General features: G+C 43.0%; 2 protein-coding genes across 2 annotated transcripts in view; one reads left to right on the forward strand and one right to left on the reverse strand.

Moving 5' to 3' along the window:
* Nucleotides 1-22826, reverse strand: part of SLC25A17 (solute carrier family 25 member 17) — a 359412-nt gene that overhangs the window by 283901 nt on the left and 52685 nt on the right. The window lies entirely within an intron of this gene.
* The window catches only part of EP300 (E1A binding protein p300), an 83324-nt gene continuing 74069 nt past the window's right edge, over nt 13572-22826 (forward strand). Inside the window, exon 1 of the mRNA XM_049627528.1 lies at nt 13572-14017. Within this exon, the coding sequence (XP_049483485.1) occupies nt 13924-14017 (94 nt within the window). The 5' untranslated portion in view covers nt 13572-13923. The remainder of the gene's footprint in view (nt 14018-22826) is intronic.

Raw genomic sequence — 22826 nt, forward strand, 5'->3', positions numbered from 1 at the left:
AGTACAGTAGGTTCTTGTTGGCTTTTGATGAGATCACGGGCACCCTTGGTAAAGAGGTAGAAGTTTCTCCCAAAGCATGATGGTTGAGAGTGGGGAAAGAATTGTTACCAGGGTACCATTATCAGAAGAAGGCAGAGTTGATGCTGGCCATCATCTACTGCAAGGTTCCTCTTCCTCTATCCTTTTCTTATTGAGTAGATCCACCTTCAGTTTAACCACCTGAGGTAATCCTTGGCACATCCAATCAAATCCCAAGACTCCATCCATTTTTCCTTTCTGTCCTCAACAACCAGTTGCTATAAACTATCCTATATGTTCACAAGCATTCATTTCCTCTAACCCTTAACATATTTCCCTAGCTTATTGATTTTGGATTTTGCCACATGATATGCTCTGGCCAATGGGATGCTGAGTATATGTGACCTTTGTCACGCTCAATCAGAGCTTTAAATGCAATTGTGGGGCTTGGCCAGGGGACTTTTGCTCCAGCTGTTTGCCATGAAAAATGTCCCAGAAAGTGGTTGGTTATTCCTTCAACCTAGATTCCAGAATGAAAAGATATGTGTAGCTGAGTCTAGCAGAGAGATAGCCAACCTGCAACCTTCTTATTATATGAACAACACAAAAAATAAGTATGCATTGCCATATGCCATGAGATTTTAAAGCTGTTTGTTATACAGCCTAACTTAGAGAAAGCTGAGTAGTACATATACCTCAGTTCAGATCCTTAATATTTCCACCTGGATCACTGCAACCATTCTTTCCTTACTCTCACTGCGACATCCTCCTAGCTTGTCTTCTGGCCTCCTCCTGCCCATTCTCCACACTGTAGTCACAGGGATCTGTCTAAAGGGCAAATCTGATCACATGATTTCCCTGGTTACCTCCAAAGTGTCACCACTCTTTTCAGGATAAAATTCAAACTCCTCGGTTAAGAAGCCAGCTTTTCAGGAGCTTATCCAGATCCCCAGCTGTATCTATTTCCCTTCCCCACACATCCACCCATTGCCCCAGTCTCACTGAACCCCTTTGCAGTTACTGAAGATGTGATTTTAAGTTAGCAGTACCTTCACCCACACTGCTGACTCTGACTGCAATGCTTTGCCTGTTACTCATTTAGGGGACATTTAGTTGTTCATCAAGACTTAACCTCTAGGGGCGACGTCTGGGTGGCTCAGTCGACTGAGCATCCAACTCTTGATTTCAGCTCAGGTCATGATCTCACAGTCATGAGATCGAGCCCTGCATTGGGCTCAGTGAGGAGCATGGAGCCTGCTTGGGATTCTCTTTCTCTGCTCCTCCCTCCCTCCCCCCCCCCCTCTCCTCTCAATGAAAAAAATCTTAAAAAAAAAAAAAAAAAAGACTTACCTCCAGCCACATTTTCTACTGAGGAACTTCCTGCCCAAGGTGGATTTAAGTCTCCTCTCCCTCTGTGTTCCCACAGTTCCCTGTGCCCACCTATCCTTCTGATAAGTCTGACTAATATTACTCCTCCCTGGCCCCAAATTTCCACAAGGTCAAGGACAAGGTCTGGTTTGTCTCTGAGTTCCCTGGGCTTAGTGGTACCTCACACAAACACACACGTGTTTGGTGATGCTCCAAATCAGCCAATCTTCCACACTGGTGCCGGGCTTCTCCTGCTGGGAACAAGATTTGATCATGTGACTTCCCTGCTACAAAAACCTCTACGGACTCCTCTTAGTTTCTGTCACTGTCTAGTTTCATCCGCTCTTTTGACCTCAGGCATTATTTGTATGCTGATGATACCCAAATGCCAGCCCAGAATTTTCTCTAGTTTTCGATACAAAAGTTCCTATTTTGCTTACTTACTCCCGTGCCTTGCAGGGACCTGGAACTAGAAGAGTCAGATGTGTGCTTTCCTCCTTGAACCATCTTCCTCTCTTGTGTTTTCTCTCAATAAATAGCATCATCCACCACTCAGTTGTCCAAACCTGGAAACTGGGAGTCACCTTTAAGAGACCGGTTAAGGGTGCCTGGGTGACTTAGTCAATTAAGCCTCCAACTCTTGATTTCAGCTCAGGTAATGATCTCACGGTTCATGGGATCAAGCCCCATATTGGGCTCTGTGCTGACAGCGTGGAGCCTGCTTGGGATTCTCTCTCTCCCTCTCTCTCTCTCTCTACCATTCCCTGCCTCTCTCTCTCTCAAAATAAATAAATAAATAAACATTTAAAAAGTGAGAGAGACAGGTTAAGAGAATGAATGTGGTAGCCAAAAAATGGCTTCAAATACTAGCTCTGCCACATACCTATGTGACCAGCAAGTTCCTGAACCTTCTTAGACTTTATTTATTTATTTATTTATTTATTTATTTATTTATTTAACGTTTATCTATTTTTGACACAGAGAGAGACAGAGCATGAACGGGGAAGGGTCAGAGAGAGGGAGACACAGAATCCGAAACAGGCTCCAGGCTCTGAGCTGTCAGCACAGAGCCCGACGCGGGGCTCGAGCTCATGGACCGTGAGATCATGACCTGAGCTGAAGTCGGCCGCTCAACCGACTGAGCCACCCAGGCGCCCCTGAACCTTCTTAGACTTTAAATCTGTACTCTCATCACGGCAGTACCTACCTCCCCATTGAATGATAGATAAAATCACACCAAGTGTTGGGCAGGTACTACCACCTAGAAAATACTTACCAAAGTCTGTATTATTATAACAATCCTGTCCCTCCTTCACCCCATCATCCAACCAGTAAGTCTGTATATTCTATATTCTCAATGTCTCTTGAATCTGTTCCACCCTTTCTGTCCCCACTGCTACCCTCTTAATCCAGCCTCTGGTCCTCTATTATCCAATGAGTACAGAAGCTCCCTGACCAGTCTTCTTGACTCCACTCTTGCCCTCTTTCAATCCTTTCTCCAGATTTCTAATGTGGCTTTTTCTAAAAACCAACTCAGCTCATGTCAACTTCCGGCTTTCAGTTCCTCAAATGGACAGAACTCTACTCTCCCTCCACAAATGCTGTTTCCTCTGCTGGGGCCTCTGCTCTCTGTTAGCCACCTCCATGGGCTGGCTCCTTCTTCTTTCTACTCCCCATGCAAACGTCACACTGGCTGCCTACCTCCAAGACTCAGATGGATGTCCCTGCTATGTGTCACCTTCCTCCAAAGTGCCTCAATGTCCCCTGTTCTAGCACCTATCACATGTCACCACAATGATGGTTCTAATGACTGTCTCTCGTCACTGGACTGGGAGCTCCATAAGGCAGAGTCTCTATTTTGTTCACCACCATGTCTCTAGGAATTAGCACAGGTCTGCCCCATTACAGGAACTCAAAACATTTTAAAACTATTTAATTTACTTTTAATAGATAATACATGCAACTTGTAGAAAATCCAAAAGTTGCAAAGGAATGTACAGTAAAAAATGTCTCCTTCCACCTTGATTCCCCAAACATCCACTGTAACTATTTTCTTGAGGATCCTTCCAAGACATTCTATGCAAATACAAGTATATATGCATATTCACTGTGGGTGTGGTAGCAATTATACACAGTAGGCGACACCTGCCAATTCTCTCACTTAACAATATATCTTGGAATATATTCCTTTTCAACCTGTATAGAACTGAAAAAAAAAAATCTGCATTAGTGTTCCCTTGTAAATTTGTATCATAAATTACTTAAGCAGTCCTCAGCCACTGGGTATATAGTTGTTTTCAACCTTTTGCTATTATAAACAATGTTGCCCTGATTATCCTTGAACACATCATTTTACATATAAGGGAATATATCTCTACAATAAATACACAGAAATGAAATGGCTGAATCAAACCGTATGTGCATTTCATAGTGAGTTAGACATGCCAAACTGATCTCCGTAGAAGCTCACCCATTTACACACCCATGTATAATGTACTAGTATAGTACATATACCAATGTATATTATTATACATTCTTCACATGTTCCCCGACAAAGTATCATCAAGCTCTTGGATTTTTGGCCAACCTGACAGTGATTTAAAAATGCCATCAGAGTTTTGTCACCTCTTTTTGAAATTGGGGGTGAGCACCTTATCATATAAAGGACAGGTGACAAAGTAGGAAATTATAGACCGTATCAATCAGACAAAGACAAACAAACCATGGGAAAATTGAACCAAAACTCGAACTGACACTTCATAAGAACTCCAAATGGACATTAAGGTAAATACAAATTAAAATCACACTAAAACAGCACTGCATACCCACTGGAGTGGTTAAAATGAAGAAATCAGGGTGCTGAGATGAGCACTGGGTGGTATATGTAAGTGAGGAATCACTAAATTCTACTCCTGAAGCCAATATTACACTATATGTTAACTAACTTGAATTTAAATAAATTTAAAAATTTTTAATTAAAAAAAAAATCTAGTGGTGCCTGGGTGGCTCAGTCCATTAAGTGTCTGACTCTTGGTTTCGGCTCAGGTCATGATCCTGTGGTTCATGGGATCAAGCCCTGCATTGGGCTCTGCGCTGACAGTGTGGAGCCTGCTTGGGATTCTCTCTCCCTGTCTTTCTCTGTCCCTCTCCTGCTCACATGCGAGTTCTCCCTCTCTCTCTCTCTCAGAATAAATAAACTTAAAAAAAGTAAGAAATCTGACAATACCAAATGGCGTCAACAAAGCAGAATGATAGGAGCTCTCATCCGCTGTTGGCAGGAATATAAACTGGGTAACTGCTCAGAGAAACTGAATTTATGAATACTACATAGGCCAGCAATTCCAGTCCTAGGACCTATACTCCTTGCCCGTGTGCACCAGTTCAGAGCAGAACTGTTTCCTTTTTTTTTTTCCAAATTTTTTTTAATGTTTATTCATTTTTGAGAGACACAGAGAGACAGAGCACGAGCGGGGGAGGGGCAGAGAGAGAGAGAGACAGACAGACAGACAGACAGACAATCCGAAGCAGGCTCCAGGCTCCAAGCCGTCAGCACAGAGCCTGACTCAGGGCTCAAACCCAGGAACCATGAGATCACGACTTGAGCCAAAGTCGGAGGCTTAACTGACTGAACCACCCAGGTGCCCAGAGCAGAACTGTTTCTAATAGAACAAAAATTAAAAGCTTTGAATGTCCATCCACAGTAAAATGGAAAAATAAATTGTGGTTTATTAAAAGAGTGGAAAACCATTTAAGCAATAGAATAGACAAATCACAACTTCATGCATCAACATGACTGGGTTGCATAAGAATGTTCGGCTAAGTAAGTACATCACAAAAGAAGGCTATGATTTCCTTTTTTTTTTTTTTACAGCTTTTTTAATATATATATATTTTTTAATTTACATTCAAGTTAGTTATCATATAGTGCAGCAATGATTTCAGGAGTAGATTCCTTAATGCCCCTTACCCATTTAGCCCATCCCCCCCCAACCCCTCCAGTAACCCTCTGTTTGTTCTCCACATTTAAGAGTCTCTTATGTTTTGTCCCCCTGAAGAGTATGATTTCCTTTATATAAAGGTCAAAACTGGGTGAAACTATGCTACAGTGCCTATGATGCATACATAGGAGGGAAAGCTATATTAAAAAGGCAAGGGAATGGTCATGGCTGAAATCAGTGTAGTGGCTATGCTTCTGAGAAGCAAGGGGTATGTGATGAGAGGCCATACAGCCCTGGGCAGGACAGCTAAACATTGGGTATATTTTATTACACGGTCTAGATGATGATTACACAAGGGTTAGCTTCGCCTTTAAACTGTACATGTATGTTTCACACACTCCTCTGTATGTATGATGTATATCACAATTAAAAAAAATAATTTGAAAGTTCAGAAGAGCACATATATACCATTTAAATAAAAAGAAAAAAGTTGGGGGCCCAGGTGGCTCAGTCGGTTAAGTGACTCTTGATTTTGGCTCAGGTCAGGATCTCGCGGTTCGTGGGATGGATCCCTGCATCGGGCTCTGCACAGAGAGCCTGCATGGGATTCTCTCTCTCTCCCTCTCTCTCTTTGCTCCTCCCTCACTCTCTCTCTCCCTCTCACAAATAAACATTTAAAATAAAATATAAAGAAATATAAACTTATTTGCTCAAACATGTACTGCTTAGGTCTGGAAGCATATGGGAGAAAGTGGTAACGATGATTGGGGTGGGGCCCTAATTGACTAAGGGACAAGAGTAGGAGAAAAAAAAATACACCTTTTTTTTTTTAAAAAAAACATTTTATGTATTTACTTTAAGTAACCCCTACAGCCAACATGGGTCTCAAACTCATGACCACTGAGATCAAGAGTTGCATGCTCCACCAACTGAAGCCAGGTGCCCCTTTCTCATTTTTGAAAAATTAAAAAACGACTTCATGAATCTCCTACCAGCTTTTCCATACATTATTAGCTACAGCAACAGTGACTTCATCAAGCCTTTGTAGAGTCTGTTTCCCTTACCTGGAAAGCTGAGCTGGGTCAAAACACAGAATTTAATTGAGGTTCAAGGATGGGTAAGAATGTTGATTTAGACTGACATGTAATTGCTCTGACTTTGATTTATGCCAAGATGAGTGAAAGCAGTAATCCAAAGAAGAAACCTGCAGGTAGGAAGACAAGGCAAATATTCCTCCAGTGTCTCGGGGAGATGCACCTGAAGTCCTGGAGAAGGAGATGTTTTTCAGGGTGGCAGAGTGTCAAACGCTGGGTTTGCTGCTTTGTATGCCTCTAATGACCTCAGCACCCTAAGATATCTCTTGTCATCAGGTGATGCCATACATGTAGCTCCCAGGAAGCCACAGTGCCCATAGTCCAGGGTTCGGGCTTTATGGTATTTGCTGTGCCACCTCTGGGCACTCTCCCTTTACCTGTGCCTGGACTGCAGAGCCAAAGAGTTGTTCGATTATTTCCCATAGGGGTTTTTGTTTGTTTTGTTTGTTTTGTTTTGTTTTGTTTTGTTTTGTTTTGTTTTACCAGGATAGCCACTCTGATTCATTCAAGACTCAGCTCCTAGGCTGTCTCCTAGAGAGACATCAACACTTCCAGGCCAAGGTAGTTGTACCATCATCTTTGAGTGAATTGTGAGCATTATAATTGATCTTTGTATTTACATTTCTGTCTCTTTCACTCAATAACAAGACCCTCCAGGGCGAGGACTGAGTCTCATTTACCTATAGACCTGTATGTCCATCTGTCCATCTGGGTGTCCCACAAGAACATCACTATGTCCAAAGCTGAACCCATCCAAAGCACCCATCTGAGTATTCATATAGCACTCAACATTCTATTATTGCATTTTTTTTAAGTTTATTTATTTATTTTGAGAGAGAGAGAGAGCATAAGCAGGGAAGGGGCAGAGAGAGAGGGAGAGAGAGAATCCCAAGTAGGCTCTGTGCTGTCAGCACAGAGTCCGATGCAGGGCTTGATCTCACAAACCATGAGATCATGACCTAAGCCAAAATCAAGTGTTGGACACTTAACTGACTGAGCCACCCACGTGACCCTCTATCTATCTAATCTGGTATACTAGATCATAGTTTCCTGTTTATAAGACTATCTCTACCACTAGATAGTGAGAAACTGAGGGCAGAAACCATGTGAATTTTATTTATCTTTACATTGTTGGAGCCCAGTCAAGTGCCTCCGTATAGGAACTACGCAGTAAATATTCAGTCATCCGAACTGGATATCTGTATCTTCAGGACCAGGTACCATGAGAGTACCTGGGAAATTCTCAGGACACGTTTGTTACATTAGATTCTAGGAAAGATGCTTCTCCCAAAGCCCTCAGCCCGCCCTCCTTCTCTGGCAGGCTTAGATTAACAGTGAGAGCCAATAGTTTGTCACATAGCAACAATAGTAAAGAATGAGCTACTGCCGAATAGAGCAGACGCTTGCCTGCCGCAGAGAGCAGAGCAGAGCTATTTTGAGATTCTTTAGGTAAAGTCACAGTCTGATAGGCCCACACATTGTGGCGATAGTTACCATCAGCTTAGGGGTACAAGGCATTGAAAACATCTTATTTGCATGTCTGTCGTTTTTGCCATCCTTTGGAGAACCCTTTTAGAATACAAAGGACCACATTTTAGGTCATGGTTTTCTTATTTTGAAGTCAACCAGGTCTTTATTTATAATACTGCTAACATATTTTAATATCCCACTGAATTACTGTACAGATGTTCTAATTTGTAGATCAAATGACCACATATTCCAAATAAAAAACAGGTCTCAGTCCAAATTTCCCAGTATGGCCACATGGTCTTTTGTGGCCTGGCCTGGCCACTTTTGCAGCGTCCTCTCCTACCCGGGGCCCTCTCATTAGCATACGCTCCAGTCTTAGTAACCAATGTAACAAGTGTGTTGCTCATGAATTATCCATCCTCGATTGCCTTGAGAGAGCCGTCATCACTCTGTTTGGTAACTATCACTATGGGTTTCTCTCCAACTGGATGGGGTGCCCAGAGGACAGGAATAATGTCTTCTCCATCTTGGAATCCATAATACCCAGCAAAATGTTGGGTACAGAGAAGATGCTCAGGAAAGGTTGGTTTCGGGGTGTAAAGATTGCAAATTCTTGCTTGCTGGCAGTTTACTTCAGTCCTTATGGTGGGACACCAGGCTCAACACAGAAAGTTACAAGTTCTGTGGCTACTTTGGTGGTTTTGGCCCTGTATGTTCCAATTTTATAGAAAAGGTTTTGTGAATGTGTGTGTTTGAGTATATGTTTATGTGTATAACTTTCTTCTTCTTCCTTCCTTCCTTCTTCCTTCCTTCCTTCCTTCCTTCCTTCCTTCTTCCTTCCTTCTTTCCTTCCTTCCTTCCTTCCTTCTTCCTTGCTTCCTTCATTCAACAGACACTCATTGGCTATGAATCCTGCAGGAGTTCCTATACTAGGTACCAGAGGCATGAGAAAGCATAAGACCGGCTTCCTGCCCTGAGGGTTCAGTGGAAAGAGGCCTGTATGTGATGCTGGAAAACCTGAGTTCAAGTCTTCCTTTTGCCTCAGTTTGGGATCTCACAAAGGACATTTTATTTGCTTCAGAGTCTCAGTTTCCCAAATCATTAATGAATACAAACACTTATTCTCCTTCTGTGATAATTATAAAAAACCTGGGTCAAGATATTCATAAGATTCCAGGAGAGAGGAAGATTGGCTATAACTGATGGGCAGGTAAGATAGACTGTGTCCTTGTCGCTGCAGTTGAATAAAAGGATGGACAGAGAGACCCACACACTCAGACCAGATTGACAAATTGATGGTATCTATTCGTTTGTTCAAGAAGTTTGAGTTGAGGGGTGCCTGGGTGGTTCAGTCAGTTAAGTGTCCGACTCTTGACTTCAGCTCAGGTCATGATCTCATGGTTTGTGAGTTCCAGCCCCACACTGGGCTACAGAGCCTGCTGGGGATTCGCTCTCTCTGCTCCTCCTCTGCTTGTGTGTGATTCTCTCTCCCCCTCTCTCTGCTCCTCTCCTGCTCATGCATCACGTCCTGAGTTAGGAGCTGGGAGAGGGAGAGATGGACAACACGGTCACCCTTCCTGATGTCACCAGAAAAGGCCAACAAGAACTATAACACAGTGTGAAATGGAGGCGATTCAGAAGTATAGGATGCTTGCCATGGGAGGGCAGGGGAGAGGTCTGCAACCAGGATTCAAGGAGATCAGGAAGGGCTTTACAGGAAAAGGGATGTGTAAGCTGAGACCTGAAGAGTGATTGGGAATTAGGTGGACAAAAGAGGTGGGGGTGGTGGGTGTTTCAGGCAGAAGGACTATGTGTGAATGTCCCAAAGACAGAGCATGGGCACAAGAAGCGTAGAAATAATTCCATTTTGCTGCAAGGAGGGAAGTTGAGAGAAATGAGACAGGTAGACAAGGGCCGTTGCTTGTACATGAACCTTTATCCTATGGGCAAAGAGGAACCATTGACGGCTTTTTAAAAAAATGTTTTTAGTTCTGATTTCACACCCCACAAACATATATAACGTAGAGTGAAAGCTCCCCGTAACACTTCTCTTACTCCAACACTGTTGAAAGTTTGGTGCATATCCTCTCAGCTTCCAATCAATCCATGATTAATATTAATTACATTTATAAAAGTAGAGCCATTCTAGACCTGCTGTGTTATAATTTTTTTTTGTCCTTAGCAATATAGGGATATCTTTCTATGATAGTGCATACCTACCTGTTCTTTTTTTAAATTTACATCCAAGTTAGTTAACATATAGTGTAGTAATGATTTCAGGAATAGAATTTAGTGATGCATCACTTAAAGTTAACACCCAGTACTCATCCCACCAAGTGCCCTCCTTAATGCCCTTTGCCCATCCCCCCAACCCAACACCTACCTGCTCATTTTTATTTTTATTATTAATGTTTATTCTTGAAAGAGAGACAGAGCATGAGCAAGGGAGGGGCAGACAGAGAGGGAGACACAGAATTGGAAGCAGGCTCAAGGCTCTGAGCTGTCAGCACAGACCCCAACACAGGGCTCGAACTCACAAATCATGAGATCATGACCTGACTTGAAGTCAGACGCTTAACCAACTGAGCCACCCAGGCACCTCATACCTGCTCATTTTTAAATGACGGCATGATATCCCATCATGGCAAGGCTGTTTCATTGCTTGTTTTGTTTTGTGGTAAAAAATATCTTAAACGTTTTAAAAAATTGGGGCACCTGGGTGGCTCAGTCTGACTTCGGCTCAGATCATGATCTCGTGGTTTGTGAGCTCGAGCCCCGCGTCAGGCTCTGTGCTGACAGCTCAGAGCTTGGAGCCCACTTCATTCTGTGTCTCCCTCTCTCTGCACCCCACCCTCAAGAACAAATGTTAAAAAAAAAAAAAAAAGAAAACATTCAAGAGATACTGGGATTTTCAAAATCTATAAGCATTTGGCATGAATCTAAATATTTGTTCTCTACTCTATCCCCACTAACAGTGTATGAAAATACCAATTCTCCATGTTCTTGCCAATATGGGCTACTAAAATTTTTTTCAGGAACAGATTTTATTAAATGTAGAATAGAAATAAAAGTATTTTCTTACAAACACTGACAACATTTTGGAAGTGTATATAAATCAATAATTCCTTGCGCGGATATGCGGCACTTTCAAAACCCGGCCACATTCACATTTGCAGGAGCAACCCAAGTTTGTGAAGACTTCTTCCCTTGATAACAAGCGCTTGGGAAAAACTTTGTTGCGGCCACACCTAGTAGAGCCCTTTTCTATTTAATTTTACAACGAATGGCTAGGAACAGCTAAGCTGTATTGAGGTATTGAGTGCTACTGTGTGCCAAATACTGTGGTAAGTGTTATCCACAAATGATCATGTTTAATCTTCGCAGTAAATGCTTCTCCACTGCAGTAGGGGTGAATTACGCCTGAACATCACAGGACAGAAGTCATCCCTGTTGGCAACCTGGGTTGCTCCAGTAATACCTGACTCCTGGCTCATTGATTCTCTTCGTCGTTCACTTTAAAGAATAAACAACAACAAAGTAAACTCAACAATAAGCAAACACCAACTAAGGAGCATGAGATTTAAAATGCGTGAAACGCTTTAAACTATCTCCATAGATACTGGTTTGGGGGTTTCCTTGGGGAAACACTAACAACCTTGCCACCTCCTCAAGTACCAATTTACCCAAGGCCAAACACAGCGGAATCCTGTGATGTGTAGGAATGTGAAAGCATGCTAGCGAGGCCCTCCTCTGCAAAACTGTGTTGTCACACACACTTTATTTATATTCAAGAATTTTCCTCGTAGTTACATTTTTGCTTTTGTCCGTGCTTAGATTATCTTTAGCACCTTACGTTTTTGCCCTTGTCCATATCTACATTATCTTTAAGGTACTACCTAGACGTGGGCTTTTATTAAGCTAGCCTACTGGAGGTGGGTGAAAAGTAGTACCATAAAATGTCTTCAGGTCTCACATGCACTCAGAAAAAGAATTCAAGTCTCCTTTGGTGAGAGTGCAACCCTGTAGGAGCGAGTGGACACGTGGTGGGCAAGAAACAAATTTAGGTCTGGTCCTAAAGCGTCTTTCCACTGCTGCGATTTTTGTTTTCTGATTACCAAAATAATATAGGCTTATTGTAAAACAAATTGTAAAATTTGAAGAAAAGGGAAACAACTCATCATCAGTGTGATTTTTTGGATGTGAGACGTTCCCTCCGGAAAAGCGATGGAGGAGAGAGGATGCACTGGGTCTCTGGCCCACGACACTGGCCGACGACGGAGTACCCCCTGCCTGGTTGATTCAACCGGGGTTCGGAAGACCGCCCAAGGGCCCTGGACGCAGGGCTATCCCCACCGCACTCCTATTCGGCCACCTGCGCGGTGACTTGGCGCCTTCCCCGGCGTAGCTCCCGGACTCCGTCACCCCCAATTCCCACCGCTCCCCTACGCAGAGACCCAACCCAGGCACCTTCCCCCGCAAGTGTCCACCGACTGAAAATAGATCCCGAGTCGGCCCCCAAACCGCCCCCCCGCCTTCAAGTCCTCCCCTTTAAAGGGAGCCACCGGGTGACGCCGGGGGAGTTTGCGGAAGCGCCAACCGCGTTGGGGCCTTGGGCGGATCCCGTGATTGGAACTGGCTCCGCCCCCGGGTCCTCTTCCCCCATTGTGTGAGCGGCTCGGGCCAAGGCCCCGCCCCCTCGCCACCTCCCTCCGGAGGCCCAACCCCTCCCCTTTTTTTCACCCCCCCTTGGCTCATTTCCGGCCGCCGCTGCTACCGCTAGCCTGTAAGGAGGATTCGGCAGAGGGAAGAAACAACAGCCGCCATCTTGTTTGTGTGCTAGGCTGGGGGGGAGAGAGGGCGAGAGGGAGCGGGCTAGAGTGGGCAAGCGGGACGCCGGGCGGAGTGCGGACTGCTGCGGGAGCCAGAGTGCGGAGGCGAGCCGGGCCGGAGACAGGCGGCAGGGGCCGAGACAGTGGCAGGGGGCCCGGGGCGCACGGGCTGAGGCGACCCCTAGCCCCCTCCCGTCCGCACACACCCCCACCGCGGCCCGGCAGCCGGGCCGGCGTCGACGCCTAGGGGGGACCATTACATAACCCCGCGCCCCGCGGCGCCTTCGCCCGCCGCCGAGGGCGGCCCCGAGCGGAGCCCCGGGGGGCGGGCGCTCCCGGCACCTGGCCGCCGGGGGTGGGGGCCGTAGCGGCGGCCGTATTTATTTCTGTGCCGCGGGAGAGGAGGGCGAAGGAGGAGAGCGCGGCGCGAGGAGAGGCCGCCTGCGCCGCCCGGCGGAGCGGGGCCTCCTCGGTGGGCTCGGCGTCGGCGCGGGCGGGCGGCGCTGCTCGGCCCGGCCCCCTCGGCCCTCTGGACCGGCGAGCTCCGCGCCCGGCGTCCTCGCCGCGCCTCCGCCGCGCGATGTGAGGCGGCGGCGCCAGCCTGGCTCTCGGCTCGGGCGAGCTCTCTGCGGCCATTAGGGGCCGGTGCGGCGGCGGCGCGGAGCGCGGCGGCAGGAGGAGGGCTCGGAGGGTGGGGGCGCAGGTCCGGGAGGGGGCACCGGGAGGAGGTGAGTGTCTCTCGTCGCCTCCTCCTCTCCCCCCTTTTCGCCCCCGCCTCCTTGTGGCGATGAGAAGGAGGAGGACAGCGCCGAGGAGGAAGAGGCTGATGGCGGCGGCGGAGCTCCGAGAGACCTCGGCTGGGCAGGGGCCGGCCGTGGCGGGCCGGGGACTGCGCCTCTAGAGCCGCGAGTTCTCGGGAATTCGCCGCAGCGGACGCGCTCGGCGGATTTGTGCTCCTGTGCCCTCCTCCGGGCCTGGGCCCAGGCCCGGCCCCTCGCACTTGCCCCTACCTTTTCTATCGAGTCCGCATCCCTCTTCGGCCACCGCGACCCGGCGAAGAGAAAAAGGAACTTCCCCCCCACCCCCTTCGGGGGCCGGCGGAGCCCCCCAAGCCCACCCCAGGGAGCGGGGCGGGGAGCCCCGGCCGAAGAAGAGATTTCCCGAGGATTCTCGTTTTCCTCGCCTGTATCTCCGAAAGAATTAAAAATGGCCGAGAATGTGGTGGAACCGGGGCCGCCTTCAGCCAAGCGGCCTAAACTCTCATCTCCGGCCCTCTCGGCGTCGGCCAGCGATGGCACAGGTTAGTCCCAGGAGCCCTGGCCTTCCACATCCCCCCCCCTTCATCTTTTTTGCTCGGTGCACCTTTCTTCTTCCATATTTTCTCCCTTTTTCTCTTCTTAGTTGTCTGCCTCTTGGTTAATTTTAAAGGTGTTTGAATGAGCTGGTCGAAGACGTCCAGTAGCCCAACCATTTTCTTTGCTTCCTAATACATTCGTTGCAACACTATGTCATATCGGTGTGTGTTCTGGAATTAGAGCTCTTGAGTGGTGCTATGGAAATAGCCTTTATTGTTGCTTCCGTGCAGTTTAATTTTTGAAATGCCGGTGCATTTGTGTGTAAGGCTTTTTTTTTTTTTGCAATTTTACTTTGAATTTTTTTGTTGTTGTTGAGAAATGAGGAATTGCGAATCCTTTCTCCTTGATTGCACTTATTCTGTTTTCTCTACTTTTCACTCTTCCTTTTCAAAATTTTCTCTTTTTGGCACAAGATTTTCTGTTGAGGATGAGGGTTTAAAAAATCGTGGTTTTATTTGTGTGTTGTGTGTGTGTGATCCAGGATTTCAGGTTTGGTGTGATAAGGTTTAATGTCAAAGCTGAAATTTGGTTCCGATTATTTTACCTACCATCCCTAGGGGTTTTTTTTCCCCCCTTTTTATTTGCCTTAAGAATCAATATGGAGCGCAGTTCATTTTACATCTCCCGTTTCTTTCGTGTGAGACCAAAATGTCTGAAACTGGGGTTTTAGGTTGGGAGAGAGCAGAGGCATTTTCTTTGCAGTTTGTAGTCACTTTCTCTTTGGGGGGGGGGAGGGGGGTGGAGATACCCGATTGTGTGGAGTTCTGTAGTTGGAAATCAAAATTAGAAGTTGTAAGCACCCCAGTCATGAACTGCAAAGATAAACTGATCATACAAAAGTTTAAAATGTGTGTTAGGTTCGGTAGTTGTGTGTGTTTGTCTTTTTATGCTTTAAACCTATTTGGAGATCCATACTTGAGTGTGAAAAAAGCTCTACAATTCTTAACTTCACTCAGTTGTGGACTAAAACCCTTTTGTCAAAGGAAATTCGGGGAGACTTCCCTCCGTCATCCCCTTCTTATAATTAGTTTGGTGCTGTCTTGATGGCTAGCGATCTTCTCTTTTGCCGTCGTAGTTGTTTGAGGTGCCAGGATAATGAAGAGGAAGAATGGCTGGCCATCTGACAGTCCACAAGATGTTCCCCCTTACTCCGGAGCATCTCTTTAACTCAACGTCATCCCTCCATCTGCCAGTGAGAGTGCATAATGGAGTTAAATGTACCCTAGGAGTTTGTAGAGAACTTCTAAAGCATGTTTCTAAGTAGACTTCGTTTCAGAGGGTGAAAATGTAAGGATGTGGCAAATGCTTTGGATTCTTTGCTTTTATGGGAAAAATGTGTCCTGAGTTTCAGATAACCTGCAAAGATTGAGGATTTTGCTAAGTTCTTTACTTTAGACTTGTAAAATTGGCAGTGTGAGAACTTTGATCTATTCTTATTCCCTGGACTTTCTGTAGTCTTCACGGATTTTTTTCTCTTACTTGCCTTTTTTTCCCCCTCAACATTATTACACATATCAAGAGTTGTATTCCTTTGCACTTACTAAGATGTTCCAGAGGATCTTCAGATCACCTTTAGACATATTTCCACCTGTAGCTTTTGTGTTGTTTTCTTTAGTTTTTGTGTCGTGTGGTAGTGGGTTTTACGTTGGAGTTCGCCAGAGACTTGGGATGTTATAGAGAAAACTTCTTTAATGTGTGTCATTTTGATGACTCCTGATTTGAGCGGCTTAGTCTTGGAGTAAATGGAGTAACGCAAGGCCTGGAAGGCAGGCTGTGCTCTGTTGTTCAGACACCTCTGTTCAGGTGCAGTGCTGCATTCTCCATTTTTGATCTGAGCTAACTCATCTCAGTAGTATCTCACCTGTCCGGTACACAGAAACTGTTTTTTGCTACTTGAAATATCTTTGGATAATTATGAGTCCTAAATGTATCATGTGGGTTTAGTAGAGTAAAAAAAAAAAAAAAAATTCCTCAACATTTGAGATGAACTCAGTCAATTTTAGTACTAAGAGTTTATTTTAGTATTATACTTGATATTAGTATTTACAGAAAGTTACCTTTCTCTAAATTTTGTGGGAGGGTTTCAACCTCCCCTGCCGCCCCCCCCCCCCCCCCCCCCATTAAGATTGTACTCCAGGAATTCTTTGGTGTCCCGTTTTTAATCCTAATCAGTCTGGTTTTTTTGTTGGGGGATGGAGGGAGGTGGTTATTAAGAAAATACTGTCACTGTCGCCTTGTGAACTTAATTCAGGTTGGTGACCTTTTTTTTTCCCTTTGTTTTTCTTTCCCCCCTGCAGCCAGCACTGTAGTGTAGTTTGCAGGCAACTTTTAACAGAGACACTTCACTTTAAAACTTTGAATTTTCAAACATGTAACTCTCTACGTTTTGACTTTTGAGTCATTACCTGGATATTTCATAAATGTGAAAGTAAGTTCTTTGGTCCTCAATTATGAATTTTATCTAGAACTGGGTCAAAATGATCCCAACATTCTAGACATTAGAAACTTTTTTAATGATCAGGGCTTGCAGTTCTAGTAGCATAAGTGTACCTAACAAGAGTGTTTGTGTGTGCCAGTTTCATAGGAAAAAAAACTGGAACCCAACTGGGTTGACATACTACAGTATTAACAAAACAAATTAGTGTTTAAATCCCACCTTCTGAATTTTTAAGGTTGGCCACTGATACAGAATAAAAATGACTTCTCGTTAGATAGTCGAAGATTCTTCTAAAACATTTCCAGATTGATTCAAATATCTTGAATTAAGTTCGAGTTTTATGTGTTGGAATGAGGAGGAAGAGACTTATTTTTTAGCTTGTGCATCTTTTTGTTCCTGTTTCAATATTTGTAGTTGATCCATTTGATCCATTGAAAATTTAATTTAAGTTGGTATGGTTAGATCAGAACTATTTGATAAATCAAATGACTTTATGCCCCCCCCCCCGAAAATGATAAAAGCCACATGTAAAAATATTTTGCTAAAATTATTGAACAGAAAGGTTGACAGGTAAGTCCTGAAAATATTTCTTGAACCTATTTCTAATAACCTGAGGGATGGGCATGATGAGGATGATACTGTTGCCTTCGTTGTTCACTGGATATATTCTGTGGCTGCTTTGTAACACTTAATGCTATATGCACTGAAAGATCAGACTCTGGAAAGATGGTTGACAGTGCGAAGATCTGGCATTTAAGTGAAGATCCTTCTGGTCTTGGTACAGTTTTGTGGCCCTACTGTGAACTCAGGTGTCAAAATTGGCTTGGATTTTATGCCTATTTTTCATTTGAGGCACAGCGCAGATAGTATATAAACTATATCATCTTGATCGCTAGATTACTGTACATAATAGAGAAGTGGCAAGGATTTTTTTTTAATGTCAGTTATTATTTCTCAAAACACTCCTGTGGATTAGTGGTTTATTATCCTGACCACGATATTTTTGGTGGAAGCTATTTCTTTTTCAGCTCTTAAAGCTGTGATGCTATGTTTTAATTTTATTTTTTAGGGATGTGTGTTTAGATTAGAGTTCAGCTTCTGGAGTTTTTCAGTTATGGCTCCTTGGTTCACTGAGGTATTGCTGATCTCAGTGTTAAGTTGCAAAACATTTTATTATGTGCCTTGAACTCTGTCAATTGCTTATTTTCAAGGCTTTGTAAGTTCATTTATAGGGCTTTAAGAAGGCTGTCTGGTTGATAGTGAGATGAAGTGACTTTTGTTAAGTTGTAAATCTTGTATGTGTTACATACAATATGGGTGCCCTTTTCCAGCAGAAACTCATGTTCTCTCACAGAGCTGAGAAATGTATCGGGTTTGTCCAGTGAATGTATAGAGGAGAGAGAGGAAACAGCTTCTGCCTTGATTGCCTTTTGGCATTTTCTGTTTTACTTTGTTTTTCCACCTTCTCCTTAGTCTATTCTATAAAAAGAGAGATAAATTGAAACAAGAAGTTAAAAATTGGTGCCTCATGGTGTTTGTAGGGACATTAAGTGGTAAATAGGAAAGGAAAAAGAAAAGAGTAGGAAGAATGTTGCAGATACAAGTGGGAGTGTAAAATACCTCTTCCTGGTGTATTTACAAAAACAGTTCAGGAGCTGTTCTGCCAATTCATCCACCCAACAATTAATAGAAAAATACGACATGCTTCTTTGTGTTTTCTGCGCTTTTAGTGTTTCATCCTTTGAGAATTGCTGAAATTGAAATTTTTAGTGTGGCAAACATTAGGGAAATTAATGGGCAAGTTGAAACTGAAATTATACCAAGTGTAAAAATTTTAAAACACTGAATTTTGCAGATGATTTTTTTATGTGATGGGTGGTAGTTTTCTTCTGAAATTTTAGTAGGAAATGTTTTATTGCACAGTTTTCAAAGGTTTAAGAGAATGAATACTGAGGTGTTAAGCCTTTTCTGAACAGTTTAGATATAGATCTTATTTTATAAATGCTTCAAAAGGCAATTAGCAATAATTTAGTTGAGAGAGAAAGGAAAACTAAAACTACTGAAAAAAAGTGAGCAGTTAAAGAAAAGGAGTTTTGGAGTCTATTTTAGAGTTCAGATCCCAGACCTGCCTTTATTAACTGTGAACCTTGGGCGAATTACTGAACTTTTTCTCAGCTTTCTCACCTGTAGTACCCACCTTACAAGATTGTGGGGAGGAGTAAATGAAAATTCTCTTTATCCAGTGCTTAGGGTAGTGCCTGTTGCAGCATAGTATGTGCTAATTCTGTTGATGGTTTTTAACCTTACTACTAAATATACAACAACAAAGCAGTGGTAGGTTTTTTTAATGAATTTGTGGATAGACTGGATAAAGAGAAAGCCAAGTCATGAAGTTCAGAGAGGAGAAGCCTTAGAAGTAAAGCTTATGGTGCAAAGATTAAATTTCTAAAGAGTATAAGAACATGGTAGCAGAGATTAAAATAAGACTAGAAGTACTGTATGTACTGTCACATAGGGTGTCTTGTATATGTAAGTAATTGTATATGTAAGTGGAAATCAAGTATTTAAAGCATAATGAGAAATCAGAAAGCAGATTGTTCTTACTGTAAATGCTCAAGTTAAGAATGGCTTTTTGCTAAAGAACTGTGTGATTGAGCACCATTTTTTCTGTTTTGTATTTGCTTCTCTGTGTTTTAAAGGGCTTTCTTAAAAAAGAAGAGGGAGAAGAGAAGAAGGGGGAGGAGGAGTGCAGTACTTTTCAAATTTTTTTGACCACACCCAGTAAGAGCTGTATTTTACATGAGTACCAGAGACCCTGTCTCAGCAAGTGGACAAACTTACCCATACTACTTGTAGTATACTATGTATGATGTTTTCTATTTTTTCTTTTTCTTTCTTTCTTTCTTTCTTTCTTTCTTTCTTTCTCTCTCTCTCTCTCTCTCTCTCTCTCTCTCAAGTGCTGGTTGTGGCCCATTGTATTGATTTCATGACCCACTATTGGCATGTGACCCACAATTTGAAAAATACTGGCTTAGAAAGGTTGACAAGCTGTCATTTGTCTCTATTGGGCCAACACTTTCTGTATACTAGGCATTTATCATCAGAAGGGACTACTCTGGTAATCCAGACAGACATAGACCCTTCCTTCCGTAGCTCATAGATAAGGGTGGAAGAGCTACATTCAAGACTGATGTGACCAGCATTATATTGAGAAGTGCTGTGTACAGTGGGAGAAACTGGAGGGCCTATAACCTGTAACTGTTGTTCCTCTGGTGACTGTCTTAGAGGAATTGGTGTCTGATCTTGAGATCTGAAGGATAGGTGTAATAGGGTTAGGAAAAGTGAGCCCAGGCTGGGAACAAGAGTATGGCCTGTTCAGGGAACCTATTAAATTCTATCTGGCTGGGGGGATAGCAAGAAATATGACCATAGAGGTGAGTATGGGGCCACTTATGCTTGCCTTATAACGCTTACTGGAGTTTAGACTTTACATTTTAGCACTTTTAAATGGATGGGGCAGAATTGTACGTGATGATCGACTAAAGTGAGGAATGCTTTGGAAAGGAACAGGGAACATATGATGCAGGAACACCAGAGAGATGGCTGTTTTAGGATTCTAGCTGTGATGAGTGTGGCCTAAATTGGTAGATGGAAAGCAATGAAAAGATTAGAGAAAGGTAGGTGACCAACGGAAGCTGGTTGATTAATTACAGGTTAGGATATTGTGATAGAGAGGGATCAAGGATAATTCCCAAGTTTCAAGTTTGGATAGTTGGGTTGGTGAGGTTGCCATTTACTGAGATAGCAAACATAGGAAGTGAAGTATTTGTGTGTGAATGTGGTGGGGGTTAGGGGTTGTGATGAGTTAAGTTTTGATCATTTTGAAGTTGTGTGATTCTCCTGAGTGGAGTAGTCAGTATTCATTTAGTGCCTTTCTCTCCTTTCAGCCAACAAACATTGACTGCCCACCAAGTTTTAGACCCTTGGAAATGTAAAAATGAATCAAAGTACACTTTCTGCTCTCAAAGCATTTAGGATCTGGTGGGGTTGGCATACTTGTCCACACAGTTTTCCTGAGTTATACTCTGATACGTGTTTAAAAAAAAAAAAAAAAAAAAAGGGGTGGTGGAAAAAGGTAGGGGATAGGGATTGTTTCTGACAGGCCTTGTTTGGAGGACTGGGGGAAAACTTCAGAGAGAATGTGTGTTTGAACAGAGGCAGGAGAACTTGAAGATAACTTCCCTTAGAAGTAGAGAAAGTTGGAAGAGTATTTCTGTGTCAGGTGGAACAAATACAGGTAGCTCTGGTGTGACTAGAAACAGACTGTGGTGGTATGTTTTCATGTGAGACAGATGGAAAAGGATTTTGGTGTCCTATTATGAAAAGACAAAAATGTGATAAAGAGTTTGACATTTTTTACCATCAGGAAAAAAAAATTTATGAACAAGAGAGTGACATGGTCAGGGAAGGGGGAAAGATGAATTCTGGTGACACTGTACAGGATCCAGTAGCAGGCAGGGATGGCAGGAATACTAGGGGTGTGTCGCTTGTCTTTTGAGCGCACTTCATTTGCCTTGGAAGTTTTTTGGTAGATTGTAATTATTGATGTGAATTGTTTATTTAAGGTCCCAGGTTTTGTTTACCAGTTGTCCTAAATGTAGAAAATACAGCAGATAACTCAAAAACCAATCACTCTTCCCTTTTTCTTTACAGATATGCAGTCTTTCAGAATTTTTTTGTTTTTGTTCTTGGAGAGATGGTATGATAGCTCTATCGTCTAGGATCCCCTATAGGCATTTCATTCCTTTAGAGCAAACCCCAGTCAAGCAAACAAATCCTAGCCTCACCGCAAAGCTTCTCCCAAGATGTTACCACTACTCAAAATCAAGAAATTGTCAAGGGCGCCCAGGTGGCTCAGTCAGTTAAGCTCCTGACTCTTGATTTCAGCTCAGGTCATCTCACGACTGGTTAGATCAAGCCCCATGTGGGGCTCTGCACTGACAGTGTGGAGCCTGCTTTGGATTCCCTTTCTCACTCTGTCTGTACCTGTCCTCTGCTCTGCTCGTGTGCGCTCCCCTGCTCTCTCTCTCTCAAAAATAAATAAATGTTAAAAATAAAATAAAATGATCAGAGCTAGATAAGTGAGTGTGTGGTTTAGGTTTAATATGAACGTGTTGTTTACTTGATTCTTAAGGTAGGATTTTAATAAAAGTGTCCTCACCTTTGAATTAATTTCACACCAGGAAGTGTCACTATATTAATAAATTGATAAAGAGCAAGGCAGGCCACACATCTGATCAGTCATAGCACTTCATCTTTGTTTAAATGTTGTGACTTAAATAAATGTGGTGGGATTAAGAATCAACTTCAAGTAAGTCACTTGCCAAAGTATAGTTGCACCTTTTGATGTCATGGTTGCAGGACAATGTTAAGAATGCATATTTTGAAATTTGCTTGCACTTCTGCCCTTTGACCCTGTTGGATTTCAAAATTTAACCGTTGCTAACTTGCATGGCTTTGTGATCCTGTATAACCTAATATTACCATCTTCTATCCAAATTTGTGTATAACTCACAAATTGTTGCCAATTGTTTTGAAATGTATTAGAAGTCATATCTGTCTTTCCAGCATGGATATTTTATTTAATTTTCTTAGTCTTTCAAAAGTAGTTTTAAGTGTTTGTCCATTTTTCTCAGTAGGTGGGCTGTTTGTGATTAGATTAATCCTGCTTTCTTTACAGAGTATCAAATACTGTTTTTAATAAAGTACCAAATAAAGGTTAGGAAAGTTGTTTCAACCTAATTAATTCCTGAAGTTTGCAAATTTTTCTTATTTTTTTGTTTTTGTTTTGTTTTTGCTTTTTTTGTTTTATTTTATAATAAAACTTTGTTTAAATTTTATTTTTTATTATATTTTTTAAAATTTACATCCAAATTAGCGTATAGTGCAACAATGATTTCAGGAGTAGATTCCTTAGTGCCCCTTACCCATTTAGCTCATCCCCCTCCCACAACCCCTCCCGTAACCCTCAGTTTGTTCTCCATATTTATGAGTTTCTTCTGTTTTGTCCCCCTCCCTGTTTTTATATTATTTTTGTTTCCCTTCCCTTATGTTCATCTGTTTTGTTTCTTAAAGTCCTCATAGGAGTGAAGTCATATGATTTTTGTCTTTCTCTGACTAATTTCACTTAGCATAATACCCTCCAGTTCCATCCATGTAGTTGCAAATGGCAAGATTTCATTCTTTTTTATTGCCGAGTAATACTCCATTGTGTATATATACCGCATCTTCTTTATCCATTCATCCATCGATGGACA

This window comes from Panthera uncia, chromosome B4, assembly GCF_023721935.1.
Source record: "Panthera uncia isolate 11264 chromosome B4, Puncia_PCG_1.0, whole genome shotgun sequence".
NCBI lineage: Eukaryota > Metazoa > Chordata > Mammalia > Carnivora > Felidae > Panthera > Panthera uncia.